The sequence below is a fragment of the Borostomias antarcticus genome, assembly GCF_949987555.1.
Source record: "Borostomias antarcticus genome assembly, chromosome: 9".
Taxonomy (NCBI): domain Eukaryota; kingdom Metazoa; phylum Chordata; class Actinopteri; order Stomiiformes; family Stomiidae; genus Borostomias; species Borostomias antarcticus.
The window spans coordinates 29,078,540-29,095,004 of NC_140242.1; the positions used below are offsets into that span (position 1 = coordinate 29,078,540).

Genomic DNA, 16,465 nt, shown 5'->3' on the forward strand with positions numbered 1-16,465 from the left:
GAACCAGACGCTCTAGAACAGCTCCTCCCTGAACTAGAGGAACCAGACGCTCTAGAACAGCTCCTCCCTGAACTAGAGGAACCAGACGCTCTACAGCAGCTCTGCCTCCTCCCTGAACTAGAGGAACCAGACGTTCAATAGCAGCTCCTTCTCCTCCCTGAACTAGAGGAACCAGACGCTCTAGAGCAGCTCCTTCTCCTCCCTGAACTAGAGGAACCAGACACTCTAGAGCAGCTCCTCCCTGAACTAGAGGAACCAGACGCTCAATAGCAGCTCCTTCCTGAACTAGAGGAACCAGACGCTCTAGAGCAGCTCCTCCCTGAACTAGAGGAACCAGACGCTCTAGAGCAGCTCCTCCCTGAACTAGAGGAACCAGACGCTCTAGAGCAGCTCCTCCCTGAACTAGAGGAACCAGACGCTCTCGAGCAGCTCTAGCATGCGAGGCGACGGTCCTGCCTTCATAAATTCCCCCCCCGGCCACGAACACTTGCCCCGGTGCCAGCGCTCCCAATGTGTTTCCCATTCCGCCCCGGATGACATCACGTCTTTCCGTGCTTGTTCTGCTGCTGGTCTCTCCAGCTCGCTCTCCCCCTCCGAGGAGGAGCGTGATGACGGAGAGAAGCGGCGCTCCCGTGGCGTCGGGAGGAAGACCCTTCGCTTGTCTTCAGACGGGACGCAGTTGTTCTCTGATCTGCAAACCGTCAGCACGAGCGCGTGTGCACGTGTGTGTGTGTGTGCACGAGCGTGTGTGCACGTGTGTGTGTGTGTGTTTTTTGTGTGTAGTTGTGTGTAGTCCAGATTTCTCCATTATTATTATTATTATAAGTATTATTATTATTTTTTATTATTTTTATTATTTTTACAGTCGGGTCAATTCACAGACTGTATAATAACTTGTAGATTCCATTCCACCATTTTTCCCCCCAATGTGTCTAGATGCAAGCCATTAGTAGTTAATAAGGATCCATCACCTCCTCACGTTTCCCTGCAGGCTTCTTCCTGAACACAAGCTCCGCCTCCGACGCTCAGAACCAGGAAGTGAGGACGCTCCCCTCAGCGGTTCTCCAGCTGCCACAGCGCTGTGCCTGGACCCGGAGCCAGGGGGCGCTGTGCTGGGTCAGGAAGTGGGCCCGGGCCAGGCGCTGTGTGACCCCATGGAGGGGAGGGGAGCCGAGGAGGAGAAGAAGGAGGAGGAGGAGGAGAGCAGAGGAGCAGAGGCCCAGACCAGACCTCTCCACATAGTCTGGCCACACAGATGGTGAGTTACAGTAAGACCGGGACACACACACACGCACGCACACACACACACACACACACACACACACACATGCGCATGCACACTCACACACGCTCGCACATGCACAGACACGCGTGCACACACACAAACACACACACACACTCACGCCACTCAATTTAACACTTATAGTTTTGATTCTTCTTCAGGATAACCTTTCATAGATACAGACGTATCACTCAAAATTGAACTTGATTGAATAGATGAAACAAGCGTGTTCGAAACGTAGCGTGAAGGCTAGCATGCTACCACATCAACACGTCTGTCTGAGATTCACAACCGCAGCAACTACACACGAGGCCCAACAGACTCTGCACACTCGCATCACCACGCCTGCAGCTGCTGGCGTCGCATGTGGCACGACTCAGGAACCAATCAGACACGCATCCCTCAGTCTAATGAACCTGGCTACCCAAGACCTGAACGTACCTCCCACACGACAGCGCATGGCTCAACGCATGGCTCAGTTTTTTTGTATATTTTGTATATTTGTGACAGGGAGGTCTTCATAAAATAGTCACACGTTTAGGGGGAAGTATCACAATCCTCCATATCGGGCCTGGTCTGTTTCATGAAGGCATGTTATTCTATTATTATTTGTTTTTTGACTTCCATGACTCATCCTCTCTCTCTCTCTCTCTCTCTCTCTCTCTCTGTCTCTCTCTCTCTCTCTCTCTCTCTCTCTCTCTGCCTCAGGGTTCTTGTAGAGACAGAACAGCCTCGCTGTGGATTCACATTTCTATCCTCTGACTCTGTCCCGCTTTTAGCAGCGACGCTCCGTTTTCTCACCAAAACACGTCTGTAAATCAGATTAACAACCGCAAAGACCACCGGGGAGGCGTGTCCTGGCTGGCAACGCCACCGCCGCCGTCGCTGGTCGGTTCCTCCGTCGCCCCCCCTCCTCCGCCCCCCGCCCCACCCCTCTGTTTGCGTCGGGCGTCTGTTTTTCACTCGCCCTCCTATCGGTGACAAAAGCACCCGTCCTGTAATCTCGTCTAAACTGAGCAAAACACAGATGGATTATCGCTCCCAACATCCAAGCTTCATAACGCTGGCTTTATTCTGGGCTAAATTAGGATTTACTCTGAGAGACGGAGGGAGAGGGAGGGAGGGAGGGACAGAGAGAGAGGGGGAGAGAGAGAGAGAGAGAGAGAGAGAGAGAGAGGGCTGTCCAGATAATCTCCCCGATGGAAGCTGCTTGCAGTTCGTTCCATTTCATCCTCCTCAACCCCCCCCTCCTCTCTCTCCCTCCACTCTCTCGTTCTCTCCCTCCATGGCGGGGGCTCTCTCGTTCTCCCTCTCTCCCTCCCTCCCCTCTCTCGTTCTCTCCCTCCCCTCTCTCGTTCTCCCTCTCTCTCTGGACCCTCTTCGTGGTAGCAGGTTGTTAATCTGTGTGTGGCCTGGATCCCTCAGATTACAGGAGCGTCTTGTTACAGCCGCTGACCGGTAGAGAGAGAGGATGGAGGGATGAGTCTGAGAGAGGATGGAGGGATGAGTCTGAGAGAGGATGGAGGGATGAGACACAGAGAGGATGGAGGGATGAGTCTGAGAGAGGATGGAGGGATGAGACAGAGAGTGGATGGAGGGATGAGACAGAGTGGATGGAGGGATGAGTCTGAGAGAGGATGGAGGGATGAGTCTGAGAGAGGATGGAGGGATGAGACACAGAGAGGATGGAGGGATGAGACAGAGGATGGAGGGATGAGTCAGAGAGGATGGAGGATGAGACAGAGATGACCTGGGACCTCTCACTCCCTCTCTCTCTCTCCCTCTCTCTCTCTCTCTCTCTCTCTCCCTCTCCCTCTCCCTCTCCCTCTCCCTCTCTCTCTCTCTCTCTCTCTCTCTCCGTCCCCCCCCCCTCTCTCTCCCTCTCTCTCTCCCTCTCCCTCTCCCTCTCCCTCTCCCTCTCCCTCTCTCTCTCTCTCTCTCTCTCTCCCTCTCTCCCTGTATGTTGATTGAAAAAAACAAACAAACAAACCAATCAAGACGCGTGATCACACCACTGACCATGAGGAGGGTCAGCCAGCCAGGGGGGGGTGGGGGGGGGGGGTGGAAAATCCGTGGTCATCCAGGATGACGTTAGGGATGAGGTGGCTGTTTTGGACGCAGGACGCCGGCCGCTGAGGGCATGGTCACGGCGTAAGGTGAGTGGAGGCGTGACGTCATCCGAGCGTCTGATGTATCGCCATGATATAATCCGCCGGTCAGTTGGGCCAGCGGTCGTTACGCATAAACTCCCGTTCGTCCGCGCAGACGCACACATTCCTACACGCATACACACACACACACACACACACACACACACACACACACACACACATCCACCCACACACAGACGCAAACAGATACACACACACATGCTCGTGCACGCACACACACACTCGCAGACACACACACACACACTCTCTCTCTCTCACACACACACACCCACACACAGACGCAAACAGATACACACACACATGCTCGTGCACGCACACACACACTCGCAGACACACACGCACGCACACACACACTCTCACACACTCAGGCACACTCTCTCTCTCACACACACACACACACACACGCGGCCACACCACCAGCAGGGCTGTGCCAGCCGAGCCGAGCAGCGGAGCCGAGTTGGCGCTCCTCCTGGGCATTCCCCCTGGCGCGCCCTGACCCCGGGTGACCCCGGCTGACCCACTTAGGCTGAAACAGGAACAGGAAATGAAAGTTAAACCTAGGAGCATGATCGAGACATTTCGCCCACAATATGCTTTTCAGCTTCATCCACTTGTTTGCTATGGCAACGGGACAGTTGGAGTGTATCTATGGTAACGGGACAGTTGGAGGGTATGGGTTTCCCGTAGAGAGACGACTCGGAGAGTGTGAATGTTTAGCTAATCTCTAGACGGCTGCTCCAGTACCACGCCGCCGTTTGAGGTGGGGGCGGACCTTTGGAGGTCGTCCGTCGTATTTCCTGAGGGGAAGAGAGAGGGAGAGACACGCAGCCTAACACTTCATCACCATTTTGGATTTCTTTTAATCCGCTTTACCGTAGATTGTATTTTCGGTTTCCAAACAGACTTTGTTCCTGATTGTGCGATTATTCGTTGGTCCTTCGTCCCTCGTTCGTCACATTCTGGGCCATATACAGGCCGGATCTGGGCCATATACAGGCCGGATCTGGCCCTTGTGGCTTAGTTCCGGCCCATATATGGCCCAGAATCATTACACATCCGCTTGCTATCTGGGGGTGCAATTTCCCTGTGGGATCATTGAAGTACCTCTTATCATTTCAATGATTATTATATAACTGTTATTTAAATTATTATATAACTTATTTAAATTATTGATATATAACTGTTCGTCTGCCCTTGCATTTGGATGTAGAGCCTCTCGCATCGTCAACCCCAGACATGATCACCTCAGAAATGGATAAAGAGCCCTAGAGCTCTGCTCTACTCTGCTCTACTCTGCTCTACTCTACTCTACTCTACTCTACTCTGCTCTACTCTACTCTACTCTACTCTACTCTGCTCTGCTCTACTCTGCTCTGCTCTGCTCTGCTCTACTCTACTCTACTCTACTCTGCTCTGCTCTGCTCTGCTCTGCTCTGCTCTACTCTGCTCTGCTCTGTTCTGCTCTACTCTACTCTACTCTGCTCTGCTCTACTCTACTCTACTCTGCTCTGCTCTACTCTACTCTGCTCTGCTCTACTCTACTCTGCTCTACTCTACTCTGCTCTGCTCTGCTCTGCTCTGCTCTGCTCTACTCTACTCTACTCTGCTCTACTCTACTCTGCTCTGCTCTACTCTACTCTACTCTACTCTACTCTGCTCTGCTCTGCTCTACTCTACTCTACTCTACTCTACTCTGCTCTGCTCTGCTCTACTCTACTCTACTCTACTCTACTCTGCTCTGCTCTGCTCTGCTCTGCTCTGCTCTGCTCTACTCTACTCTACTCTACTCTGCTCTGCTCTGCTCTGCTCTACTCTGCTCTGCTATACTCTGCTCTACTCTACTCTACTCTGCTCTACTCTACTCTGCTCTGCTCTACTCTACTCTGCTCTACTCTGCTCTGCTCTACTCTACTCTACTCTACTCTGCTCTACTCTGCTCTACTCTACTCTGCTCTACTCTACTCTACTCTACTCTACTCTTCTCTACTCTGCACTACTCTGCTCTGCTCTGCTCTACTCTGCTCTGCTCTGCTCTGCTCTACTCTACTCTACTCTACTCTACTCTACTCTACTCTGCTCGGTGGTCATAATCGCTCCTAGTTTTAACCGATTCTTTGTTTTTCAAGTGTCCCTTAATTAAGGTTCTGGTGTGATTGGGCTCGTTGGGTTCTGGTGTGATTGGGCTCGTTGGGTTCTTGGGCTCGTTGGGTTCTGGTGTGATTGGGCTCGTTGGGTTCTGGTGTGATTGGGATCGTTGGGTTCTTGGGCTCGTTGGGTTCTGGTGTGATTGGGCTCGTTGGGTTCTTGTGTGATTGGGCTCGTTGGGTTCTGGTGTGATTGGGCTCGTTGGGTTCTGGCGTGATTGGGCTCGTTGGGTTCTGGTGTGATTGGGCTCGTTGGGTTCTGGTGTGATTGGGCTCGTTGGGTTCTGGTGTGATTGGGCTCGTTGGGTTCTGGTGTGATTGGGCTCGTTGGGTTCTGGTGTGATTGGGCTCGTTGGGTTCTGGTGTGATTGGGCTCGTTGGGTTCTGGCGTGATTGGGCTCGTTGGGTTCTTGTGTGATTGGGCTCGTTGGGTTCTGGCGTGATTGGGTTCTGGTGTGATTGGGCTCGTTGGGTTCTAGTGTGATTGGGCTCGTTGGGTTCTAGTGTGGTTGGGCTCGTTGGGTTCTGGCGTGATTGGGCTCGTTGGGTGATTGGGCTCGTTGGGTTCTGCCGTGATTGGGCTCGTTGGGTTCCTCCGTGATTGGGCTCGTTGGGTTCTGGCGTGATTGGGCTCGTTGGGTTCTGGCGTGATTGGGCTCGTTGGGTTCTGGTGTGATTGGGCTCGTTGGGTTCTGGTGTGGTTGGGCTCGTTGGGTTCTGGTGTGATTGGGCTCGTTGGGTTCTTGTGTGGTTGGGCTCGTTGGGTTCTGGTGTGATTGGGCTCGTTGGGTTCTGGCGTGATTGGGCTCGTTGGGTTCTAGTGTGATTGGGCTCGTTGGGTTCTGGTGTGATTGGGCTCGTTGGGTTCTGGCGTGATTGGGCTCGTTGGGTTCTTGTGTGATTGTGCGTTGGAGTAAATACTGTTTGAATTTTAAAATGCACCTCTTGGGTGCAGCATAAAGGAGAATTCTTAATCAGGTTTCTAAATGAGAGGATCTTATTTTCTGTTGGGCTGGTGAGTTATGCATATTAATGAGGTCTCTACGCTGAAGAGAGACTCCTCACTTGATCATCTCTCTCCTCATGAGTCTCTCTGAGGTCACAGGGGTGGAGCGCTCTCCCCAGCAAGCCTTCCGAGGAGAGGAGGAGGAGGGGGAGGAGAGGAGAGGAGGAGAGGAGAGGAGAGGAGGAGAGGACTACAGGGGGATCTGGGTTAACAGGAGAATGAAAGGAGGAAATAAAAAGAACGGCAACAATGAGCCACTTGAAGTTTGACCATGTCTGTGTCCATGTCTGTAATGTGATGTTTTCATGTCTGTGATGTTTCAATGTCTGTGATGTGTCCATGTCTGTAATGTGATGTTTTCATGTCTGTGATGTTTCCATGTCTGTGATGTTTCCATGTCTGTGATGTTTCCATGTCTGTAATGTGATGTTTCCATGTCTGTAATGTGATGTTTCCATGTCTGTGATGTTTCCATGTCTGTAATGTGATGTTTCCATGTCTGTAATGTGATGTTTCCATGTCTGTGATGTTTCCATGTCTGTAATGTGATGTTTCCATGTCTGTAATGTGATGTTTCCATGTCTGTGATGTTTTCATGTATGTGATGTTTCCATGTGTCTTTGATGTGTCCATGTCTGTAATGTGATGTTTCCATGTCTGTGATGTTTCCATGTCTGTGATGTGTCCATGTCTGTAATGTGATGTTTCCATGTCTGTGATGTTTCCATGTCTGTAATGTGATGTTTCCATGTCTGTAATGTGATGTTTCCATGTCTGTGATGTTTCCATGTATGTGATGTGTCCATGTCTGTAATGTGATGTTTCCATGTCTGTGATGTTTCCATGTCTGTGATGTTTCCATGTCTGTGATGTGATGTTTCCATGTCTGTAATGTGATGTTTCCATGTCTGTGATGTTTCCATGTCTGTGATGTGTCCATGTCTGTAATGTGATGTTTCCATGTCTGTGATGTGTCCATGTCTGTAATGTGATGTTTCCATGTCTGTAATGTGATGTTTCCATGTCTGTGATGTTTCCATGTATGTGATGTGTCCATGTCTGTAATGTGATGTTTCCATGTCTGTGATGTTTCCATGTCTGTGATGTTTCCATGTCTGTGATGTGATGTTTCCATGTCTGTAATGTGATGTTTCCATGTCTGTGATGTTTCCATGTCTGTAATGTAACTGTAGATGACAAAAACAAGTCACCCGAGGCGTCCAGGGATTGGTTGAGGTGAAAGATCCAATGAAACCAAACTACGTTGTAACGACGTTACCTTAAACGGTCGAAGGTATCGTTAAACGCGGTTAACGACCTCCGTTTGTGTCGGCGGCAGATAAGCAGGACAGGGGACAGCGTAGGGGACGATTAGGTGACGATGCCACGTAGTCTTTGTTTGTCACTCAGTGTAATCAGGGGGAGGGCAGCTCAGACTTAGCTGACTGTCGCTGGGGGTTAACGCTCCTCATTAAAACATCTAGGTCATCAGTGGGGAGTCAGGGCTCTCGCAGCGATACGGGGAGGTGTGTGCGTGTGTGTGTGTGTGTGTGAGAGAGAGAGTGTGTGTGTGTGTGTTGTGTGCATGTTTGTGTGTGAGAGAGAGAGTGTGTGTGTGTGTTGTATGCATGTTTGTGTGTTTGTGCATGCGTGTGTGTAAGAGAGAGAGAGTGCGTGTTGTGTGCATGCTTGTGTGCGTAGGTGCGTGTGTGTGTGTGCGTGCGTGTATGTGTGTGTGTGTGTGTGTGTGTGTGTGTTTTTTGCGCAGGAGGCTCCTCCAGACTGTCATATCCCACACATTAATTAACAGTCATTGTGCCTCAGTGGGGGAAGGGAGCATCGTTATCAGCGCCGGCCCCTCCCCCTCCCTGTATCAGTAATGAGGGAATAGGGATTCACGGCTCGCATGACGAGTTAAAACGGGCAGGAAATAAGAGAATGAGCTCTTTACCCACGGGGGAGTCGCTGGAAATGAGAAGAAATAAGCCCTCACTAATACCTCACCTAAAGAAGTCCCTGAGAGAGAGAGAGAGAGCCCGGGCTCGGCTTCGTACGGCCCGGTTGACCTTCACACCGGCGCACGCACGCACGGCGTGACGCACGACCACGGCGGAGCGGCTCTGGAGCTCTGACCAAACGACCTACGGAGAGACGTTTGAACTCCCATGAAATGAGTGGGAGTAGTGAAACAGATGCATTTGTGTGTGTGGTGCTTTTGTTTTAATGTCTAGTGCCTTTGGGAGGGGGGGGGGGGGGCTACGTCTTTTGTACTAGCTCCATCAGGGAGAGGTGGGGGGCGGGGGGGTTAGGGGGGCTGCCATGTTGCACCCTGTTAACCCCCCCCCCCTCTAGGGCGAGCGCCCCCTACTGTTCATGACACACTTCTCCCAGTTGCAGCGCCGCTGGTCTAGATCAGATCGTTCTAGAGAGGACATATTGTGGGATGTTTTTGTTTTTTTTTCACACCTACTCATCCCTTCATCTGTTATTACAACGGAACCGGCGTCAAACAGAACCGACAGGGCGCTAGGAGGTCAAACAGAACCGACACTAGGAGGTCAAACAGAACCGACACTAGGAGGTCAAACAGAACCGACACTAGGACACTAGGAGGTCAAACAGAACTGACAGGGCACTAGGAGGTCAAACAGAACCGACACTAGGACACTAGGAGGTCAAACAGAACTGACAGGGCACTAGGAGGTCAAACAGAACCGACACTAGGACACTAGGAGGTCAAATAGGGCGCTAGGAGGTCAAACAGAACCGACACTAGGACACTAGGAGGTGCGACATTGAACATGCATGTGTGATTCCCCCCCCGGGAATCAATAAAGTACACTACCACTACGCTACTGCTAATGTTCAGCTAACGTTCAGCGCTGATTAACGTCACCGGACTTCACAGGGAGAGGTGTGAGTCCACAGGCTAGCTGTTAATTATTGGTAATTACCGCCGGTGTCGGCTCGCCATGCTCCCTTCTACCTCCCGCCCGCCCTGGACGACGGGCGCGGGGGACGAGGGACAGACCGGTGGCGCCGCGGGGCGTCTGTGTCAACGAGGAGCTCCGCCTCCCGGGCGCCGACATGAAGGACGGCCGGCGACCGTCAGCCCCGTTTGATCTCCACACCTGGCGCGGCGCTGCGTTCGAATCAAACGACCCCCGGGGATCTCTGTGATCCTGCTCGCTGCCCGGCGCCGCCTACAACCCGGGCTACCGCACGCACGCGTGTGTCTGTGTGTGTGTGTGTGTCCGTGCGTGTGTGTGTGTGGGTGCAAATCAGAGCGCTGTCTTTGAGCAGGCGTGTCGACCGCCCCCAGCTGTCCTGGTTAGGACCATGTGGCTCGTAGGTGATGATCATGTGACCCCCGGACCCCCATGTGAACAGCATCAAGAGAGACTCACTCTGTTTGCTCTGTGGTTTGAAGGGAACATGACAAAGACCCCCAGCTGTTCTTCAAGACCCTGCTGAAGCTGAGAGAGACCGGCCTGGCCTTTCAACTGTCTGTCCTGGGGGAGACCTTCACTGACGTGCCAGGTACACACACACACACGCTCACACACACACACACACACACACACACACACACACACACACACACTCAAGACCCTGCTGAAGCTGAGAGAGAGCGGCCTGGCCTTTCAACTGTCTGTCCTGGGGGAGACATTCACAGATGTGCCAGGTACACACACACACACACGCTCACACACACACACACACACACTCACATACATACATACACACACACACACATACACACACACATACACACACAATCACATACACACACACATACACACACACACACACACACAATCACATACATACACACACTCACACTCACACACACACACAATCACAAACACGCACACACACACACACACACACACACACAAAGACTAGCTGGGATCGTCTCAAGATGGCGCTCATTTGAAAACTGCGTGTCGGGTGACTTTTCGCTCACCTTTTTAAAAGTTTTGCTTCGCAACACATTTCAAGTTGTTGTGCCCAAGGCGAACGTAAATAGTCTGGCTTTAAATGTAATTGGTTATTAGATTAGATTAAGGGTTAAGGTCACGTGACATGCCAGTGCTGTTCGCCCTCTGGACAGTTTTTAATTGATAAAATACACTCCCCATTAGCGGAAGATGATGGTATAATGACTTCTCTTGTGTTTACTGAGGAGTGTTAAGTGAATGAATCCACGTTCGGCCGTGGCTCCAAGCAGACACCGTGTTACAGGAAGCACACTCTATTATATTGGGATGTAAACTTTTATAGGAGCATAAACAGATGAAAAAGTAGAGGCCGTAAATTTTTCCTCATATTCAGTAATTACGTTTATGATTGCTCGGAAGGCAATCACATTAGGACAATTTTAATCGACTTTGATTTTCTTAATAGGGTCACCGCATTGATTATGTTCAACCCCTTTACCTGTTATTCGTTCTCTTATGAAGTGGGCCCTATATCAGACGGACGTAAATCACACACCCACCCGAGACTTTAGGTCGTTTTTGTAGAAGAGTAACTTTCTTAGTTCCGTCTCTTTGGGCTCGTTGAGCGCAGACGTCTCTTTAAGGGGGGGGGGGGGGGCTAACGGACCCTCTCTGCCTCGCTGACCTGCCCCACCCCACCCCCCCCTCACACTCCGCCGTCCAGACTTCTTCCCATCATCACTTTTGAGCGAGGACGCAGCAGCACGGCACTCATTATGAATCTCAAATGTCACGGCAGATGGCTCCTCAATGACATGCATTTGGTTGCATTATTTCATTTAATTTACACCCCATTAGGCCAACTTCTCTTCTATGGGAATCTAATTGACTTCTACTCTCTGCTCTGTTTTGGCTAATAAGCAGTTCATGAAACGAGCCAGTGCACTGATTGGGCCATACGGACAAAGAGCAACGCTCTCTGCTATTTTAGTCCAATCAGCTGAAGACGTATCAAATCATTCTGTTTAATCCCAACCAGAAAAGTAAGAAAGAGTTTGAGAAGAGTCTCTCTGTCTCTATTTACAGTATTTATTTTTTTCTTTCTTTCTTTCTTTCTTTCTTTCTTTCTTTCTTTCTTTCTTTCTTTCTTTCTTTCTTTCTTTCTTTCTTTCTTTCTTTCTTTCTTTCTTTCTTTCTTTCTTTCTTTCTTTCTTTCTGTCTCTTTTTTTCTCTTTTTCTCTCTTTCTTTTTCTCTTTCTCTCTTTCTTCTCTTTCTTCTCTTTCTTTTTTCTTTCTTTCTTCCTTTTTCTTTCTTTTTCTTTCTTTCTTTCTTTCTTTCTTTCTTTCTTTCTTTCTTTCTTTCTTTCTTTCTTTCTGTCTGTCTGTCTGTCTGTCTGTCTGTCTGTCTGTCTTTCTTTCTTTCTCTCTTTCTCTCTTTCTTTCTTTCTTCTCTTTCTCTCTTTCTTTCTTACCCCATCCTTCCCTCCCTCTCTCCCTCCCTCTGTCCTTGTCCAGATGTCTTTGCAGAGGTCAGGGGTCAGCTGGAGGGCCACATCGTGACCTGGGGTTTTGTGTCCAGTAAGGAGCGCTACCTGGCGGTGCTGTGCCAGGCGGACGTGGTGGTGTCCACGGCCAAGCACGAGTTCTTCGGAGTGGCCATGTGAGTTCCCGCTCTTTTCAGTCCAGTTAGGAAAGCTACTCAAAACAGTTGAGGTTTCCCTTCTGAATGCAATCGAACTGTAGGAATTGTCTTTTGTGAACTACGTGCACATATTTTTACTCAGATTACCGGAAGCATCCATACCCATGTTGCGTATGAATCTTTCTGGCATTGCTGTTTTGCACCCCAAAAATATTCTATTATTTCTGTTGCCCATTCTAAAAACATGTGTCTGAGAGAGACGAGCAAACAGAAGACAGATGAAAACATGGGCCAGGAGGCTCTACTGAGGGTTCTAGGTTCTTGGTTCTAGGTTCTAGGCAGCTCATGAGAACACCCTCGTTGTACCTGGAGGGAGATTCCAGACAGCAGCTCCATGATCAGAGCTCCGTGGCCCCTCAACCCCAGACTTCAGTCACCTGGCCGGCCCGTTTGATGGCTCCGGTCAGACGCCTGCAGTCCAGGTCGAGCCGAGACGTATCGAGGCCTCAGTAGATACCGAGGTTGTGATCTTTCCTGAGCGCCGGCCTGCTGGCTACTTCTCCCCTCAGCGGTCCACATCTGAGGGGGGAGGGGGGGAGTGGAGGGGGGAGGGGGCGATTGACGGCTGGACTTGGTGTGGAAACGTGCTTGAGGGAGTGAGGAGGCGTAGGGAGGAGGAGGCGTGGAAGTGGGTGTGAGGGAGTGAGGAGGCGCAGGGAGGAGGAGGTGTGGAGGGTGAGGGAGTGAGGAGGCGTAGGGAGGAGGAGGCGTGGAAGTGGGCGTGAGGGAGTGAGGAGGCGCAGGGAGGAGGAGGCGTGGAGGGTGAGGGAGTGAGGAGGCGTAGGGAGGAGGAGGCGTGGAGGATGAGGGAGTGAGGAGGCGCGAGGAGGAGGAGGAGGTGTGGAGGGTGAGGGAGTGAGGAGGCGCGAGGAGGAGGAGGAGGTGTGGAGGATGAGGGAGTGAGGAGGCGCAGGGAGGAGGAGGCGTGGAGGGTGAGGGAGTGAGGAGGCGCGAGGAGGAGGAGGAGGTGTGGAGGGTGAGGGAGTGAGGAGGCGCAGGGAGGAGGAGGTGTGGAAACGTGCGTGAGGGAGTGAGGAGGGGAGGAGGAGGAGGCGTGGAGGGTGAGCGATAATGAAGCGCTAATTACGGCTGAGGAGAGAGGAGGAGAGACTGTCCTCGCGCGTCTGAGAGGAGACGTCTCTCTGGGGGAGAGACTCCTCCTCCTCCACAGCCATGTTCTCTTCCTTTGATCCCGACCGAGGGGATCTGAGACACGCAATCCTCCCACCCGGCGCTATTTATAGCACTCACATCGGTGTGTGTGTGTGTGTGTGTGTGTGTGTGTGCGTGTGTGTGTGTGTGCGTGTGTAATGTGTTTGTGTGTTTTAGGTACATGCACAGAAACGCACACAATGGATGTGATATGGACGTGGCTCTCTCTTGAGAGCCGAGTATTAAGAGCTCATTTCATCGTCCTTCCTTCCAGGGCACAGAATAGAGCTCCAGATGAGCTTTATTCAACGTTCAAAACAACATTAGAAACACAGTTATGGTCGCTGCACGCTAGGATGAGCGACACCTCGGGCCTCTGGACAGCGCCGGCGCCGAGGACCCAGTCGCACGGCGTCACTGAGGTGTCACCAATGTGTTCCGTCCTCATTATTGTTGAATTTGGCCCTAATCTGATTAATTACGGGCAGGCAATGCGAGCAGACGCCTATTCATGCCCCGAAGTGAAGAAGTAATTTAGCTCGGCAAAAAATTATCAGCTAATTATATTTGAGATGAAAAGGCTGATAACCATTTTGCACGCTTACACATTACGGCGGTGAAACGGAAACTGACCTTAATAACGGCGTGCACAGACCGTGATGTCATCGACCAACGGCGCCGGCGTCTCCCTACCTTGAAATTACCCCCATTAGCACCGCTATTCTTTGGGATGACGGCAAATGCTCTTTGATTAGAAAGCATAAACTAATCACGGTGCCTGAAAGGTAGATTCACTCATCGAGACCCTGTTGCCCTGGAACAAACTGTTGATCTTCATGTACAGCGCCACCTTTGTTTTGGGAGGGGAAGGACAGCGTTTTAGGGTAGTGGGGTAACAGGATTTTTGTGTAAATGTTTAATTATGTTATTTTCAACCATCCTTTTCCACATACTGTACAGTAGTGGGTCTGCCAGTTTGCCAAGTGTTGACGTACGGTCTAGAAAAGAAAAGTATCGTATTTTCATCACATAACATCATCATAATCTCCTTTTTTTTCTTTTCCGATCCACTGTTTTAGTCCCATGAAATGAAACTCCTGGGAGCTAATCTGCGTGTTTAAATATGCATGTCTTTAGAGAGCGCTCGCCCGGGCTGATGGAGCGAGGTGATGGCGAGCGCCGAGATTGAGGACTCATCAAATATACATGTCCTTTTCTACAAAATATTGAAATGTGCGCCGGTCAACGAGGTTCAGATGGGTTGAATCTGCGGGCGGAAGTCGACGGGGCACACACACGTTTTCATTCCAACTCGAGTTATTCTATATTTCACGAGACGATCATGTAATAAGTAAGTTATTAGGATTTTGGTCCAGTTCTTGTGTAATGGTGTTTTAAACGCTGTAGCGTTGCCCGTTGGCTGGTTCTGTCTCCTGGTCTGAGGGAAGTGTTTCTCCCGCTGGTCTCCTGGTCTGAGGGAAGTGTTTCTCCCGCTGGTCTCCTGGTCTGAGGGAGGTGTTCCCCCCGCTGGTCTCCTGGTCTGAGGGAAGTGTCCTCCCGCTGGTCTCCTGGTCTGAGGGAAGTGTTTCCCCCGCTGGTCTCCTGGTCTGAGGGAGGTGTTCCCCCGCTGGTCTCCTGGTCTGAGGGAAGTGTTCCTCCCGCTGGTCTCCTGGTCTGAGGGAAGTGTTCCTCCCGCTGGTCTCCTGGTCTGAGGGAAGTGTTCCTCCGCTGGTCTCAGGGCTGCTGGGAAGTGTTTCGACGGGGGCGCTCTCTCTCCCCCCCCCCCCTGGACGTTTCCAGCCCGGCTCCATTTATTCTGAAATGCGCATGAAAAGAAACCCAATGTCAACAGAAACACAATGGAGCCCATTCTGACAACGCTGTTTAGCTCGCGCAATTATTAATGGCAGATATAACGCTCAGTTTCCAATTTTGGGGGGACAGAGGAAACAACTTTCATCTGGCCTCGCTGGGCCTGCTGCACACATTGTCAGGGAATGGATTTTTGACACGGCAATTATAGTATCTAGTAAAAACTGGGGCTCACGCTACTTTTTTATGGCCATTGATATCAGAGCGTTGCGTGAATCATGACTGTTGAATGTTTCTCTAGGCTGGAGGCGGTCCATTGTGGCTGCTACCCCCTCTGCCCCAAGGCGCTGGTCTATCCTGAACTATTCCCAGGTAGAAACACTCACTCTTCTTCTTCTGCACTTTGAAACCGCGTGAGAATCGTCCAGAGCAGAAAAGAACAGAACAGAGCAGAGCAGAGCAGAGCAGAGCAGAGTAGAGTAGAGTAGAGCAGAGCAGAGCAGAGCAGAGCAGAGCAGAGCAGAGTAGAGTAGAGTAGAGTAGAACAGAACAGAGCAGAGCAGAGCAGAGTAGAGTAGAGTAGAGTAGAGCAGAGCAGAGCAGAGCAGAGTAGAGTAGAGCAGAGCAGAGCAGAGCAGAGCAGAGCAGAGCAGAGTAGAACAGAACAGAGCCCAGCCCAGCCCAGCCCAGCCCAGCCCAGCCCAGCCCAGCCCAGCCCAGCCCAGCCCAGCCCAGCCCAGCCGAGCCGAGCCGAGCCGAGCAGAGCAGAGCAGAGCAGAGCAGAGCAGAGCAGAGCAGAGTAGAACAGTCACACGGCAGCTACCCAGCCTCGAAGACAAGAAAAGAGAGAGAGAAAACCCATCGTCCTCATTTACCTGATCCTTAAGTCCATAACGGCTTCTCCCTGCAATAAGATTTGCATAAATAATTTGAATCTTTAAAAAGAATCCTGGTTCAATTATGTAAAACCTGTCCCAGTTCAGCATTCCGTGTGTTTTTAATTAGAAAAGTGAGCGTATCTAGTCCACGCTTTGAGGTTTGTGTCCCATTAAAGATGCATGTTGTCTGTTTCTCGCCCCTGTGTGCCGCTGGCCAGAGGAGTATCTGTACTCCACACCTGAGCAGCTGTTTAGGAGACTGAGGGGACTGTGCAGGCGGCCCGACCTGGCGAGGACACGCCGCGTCACGGTAATTAGCATTAGCGCCGCTAGCACGACAGCGACCTGTCGGAAAGTTCTTTTTTTTCCCCCCTTTT

At 51.2% G+C, this 16,465-nt stretch overlaps 1 protein-coding gene across 1 annotated transcript in view; it reads left to right on the forward strand.

Annotated features, from left to right (window-relative positions):
- The window catches only part of gtdc1 (glycosyltransferase-like domain containing 1), a 41,634-nt gene that overhangs the window by 22,512 nt on the left and 2,657 nt on the right, over window positions 1-16,465 (forward strand). Inside the window, exons 5-9 of the mRNA XM_084443449.1 lie at window positions 992-1,258; window positions 10,034-10,143; window positions 12,060-12,204; window positions 15,512-15,582; window positions 16,307-16,398. Of these exons, the coding sequence (XP_084299575.1) occupies window positions 992-1,258; window positions 10,034-10,143; window positions 12,060-12,204; window positions 15,512-15,582; window positions 16,307-16,398 (685 nt within the window). The remainder of the gene's footprint in view (window positions 1-991; window positions 1,259-10,033; window positions 10,144-12,059; window positions 12,205-15,511; window positions 15,583-16,306; window positions 16,399-16,465) is intronic.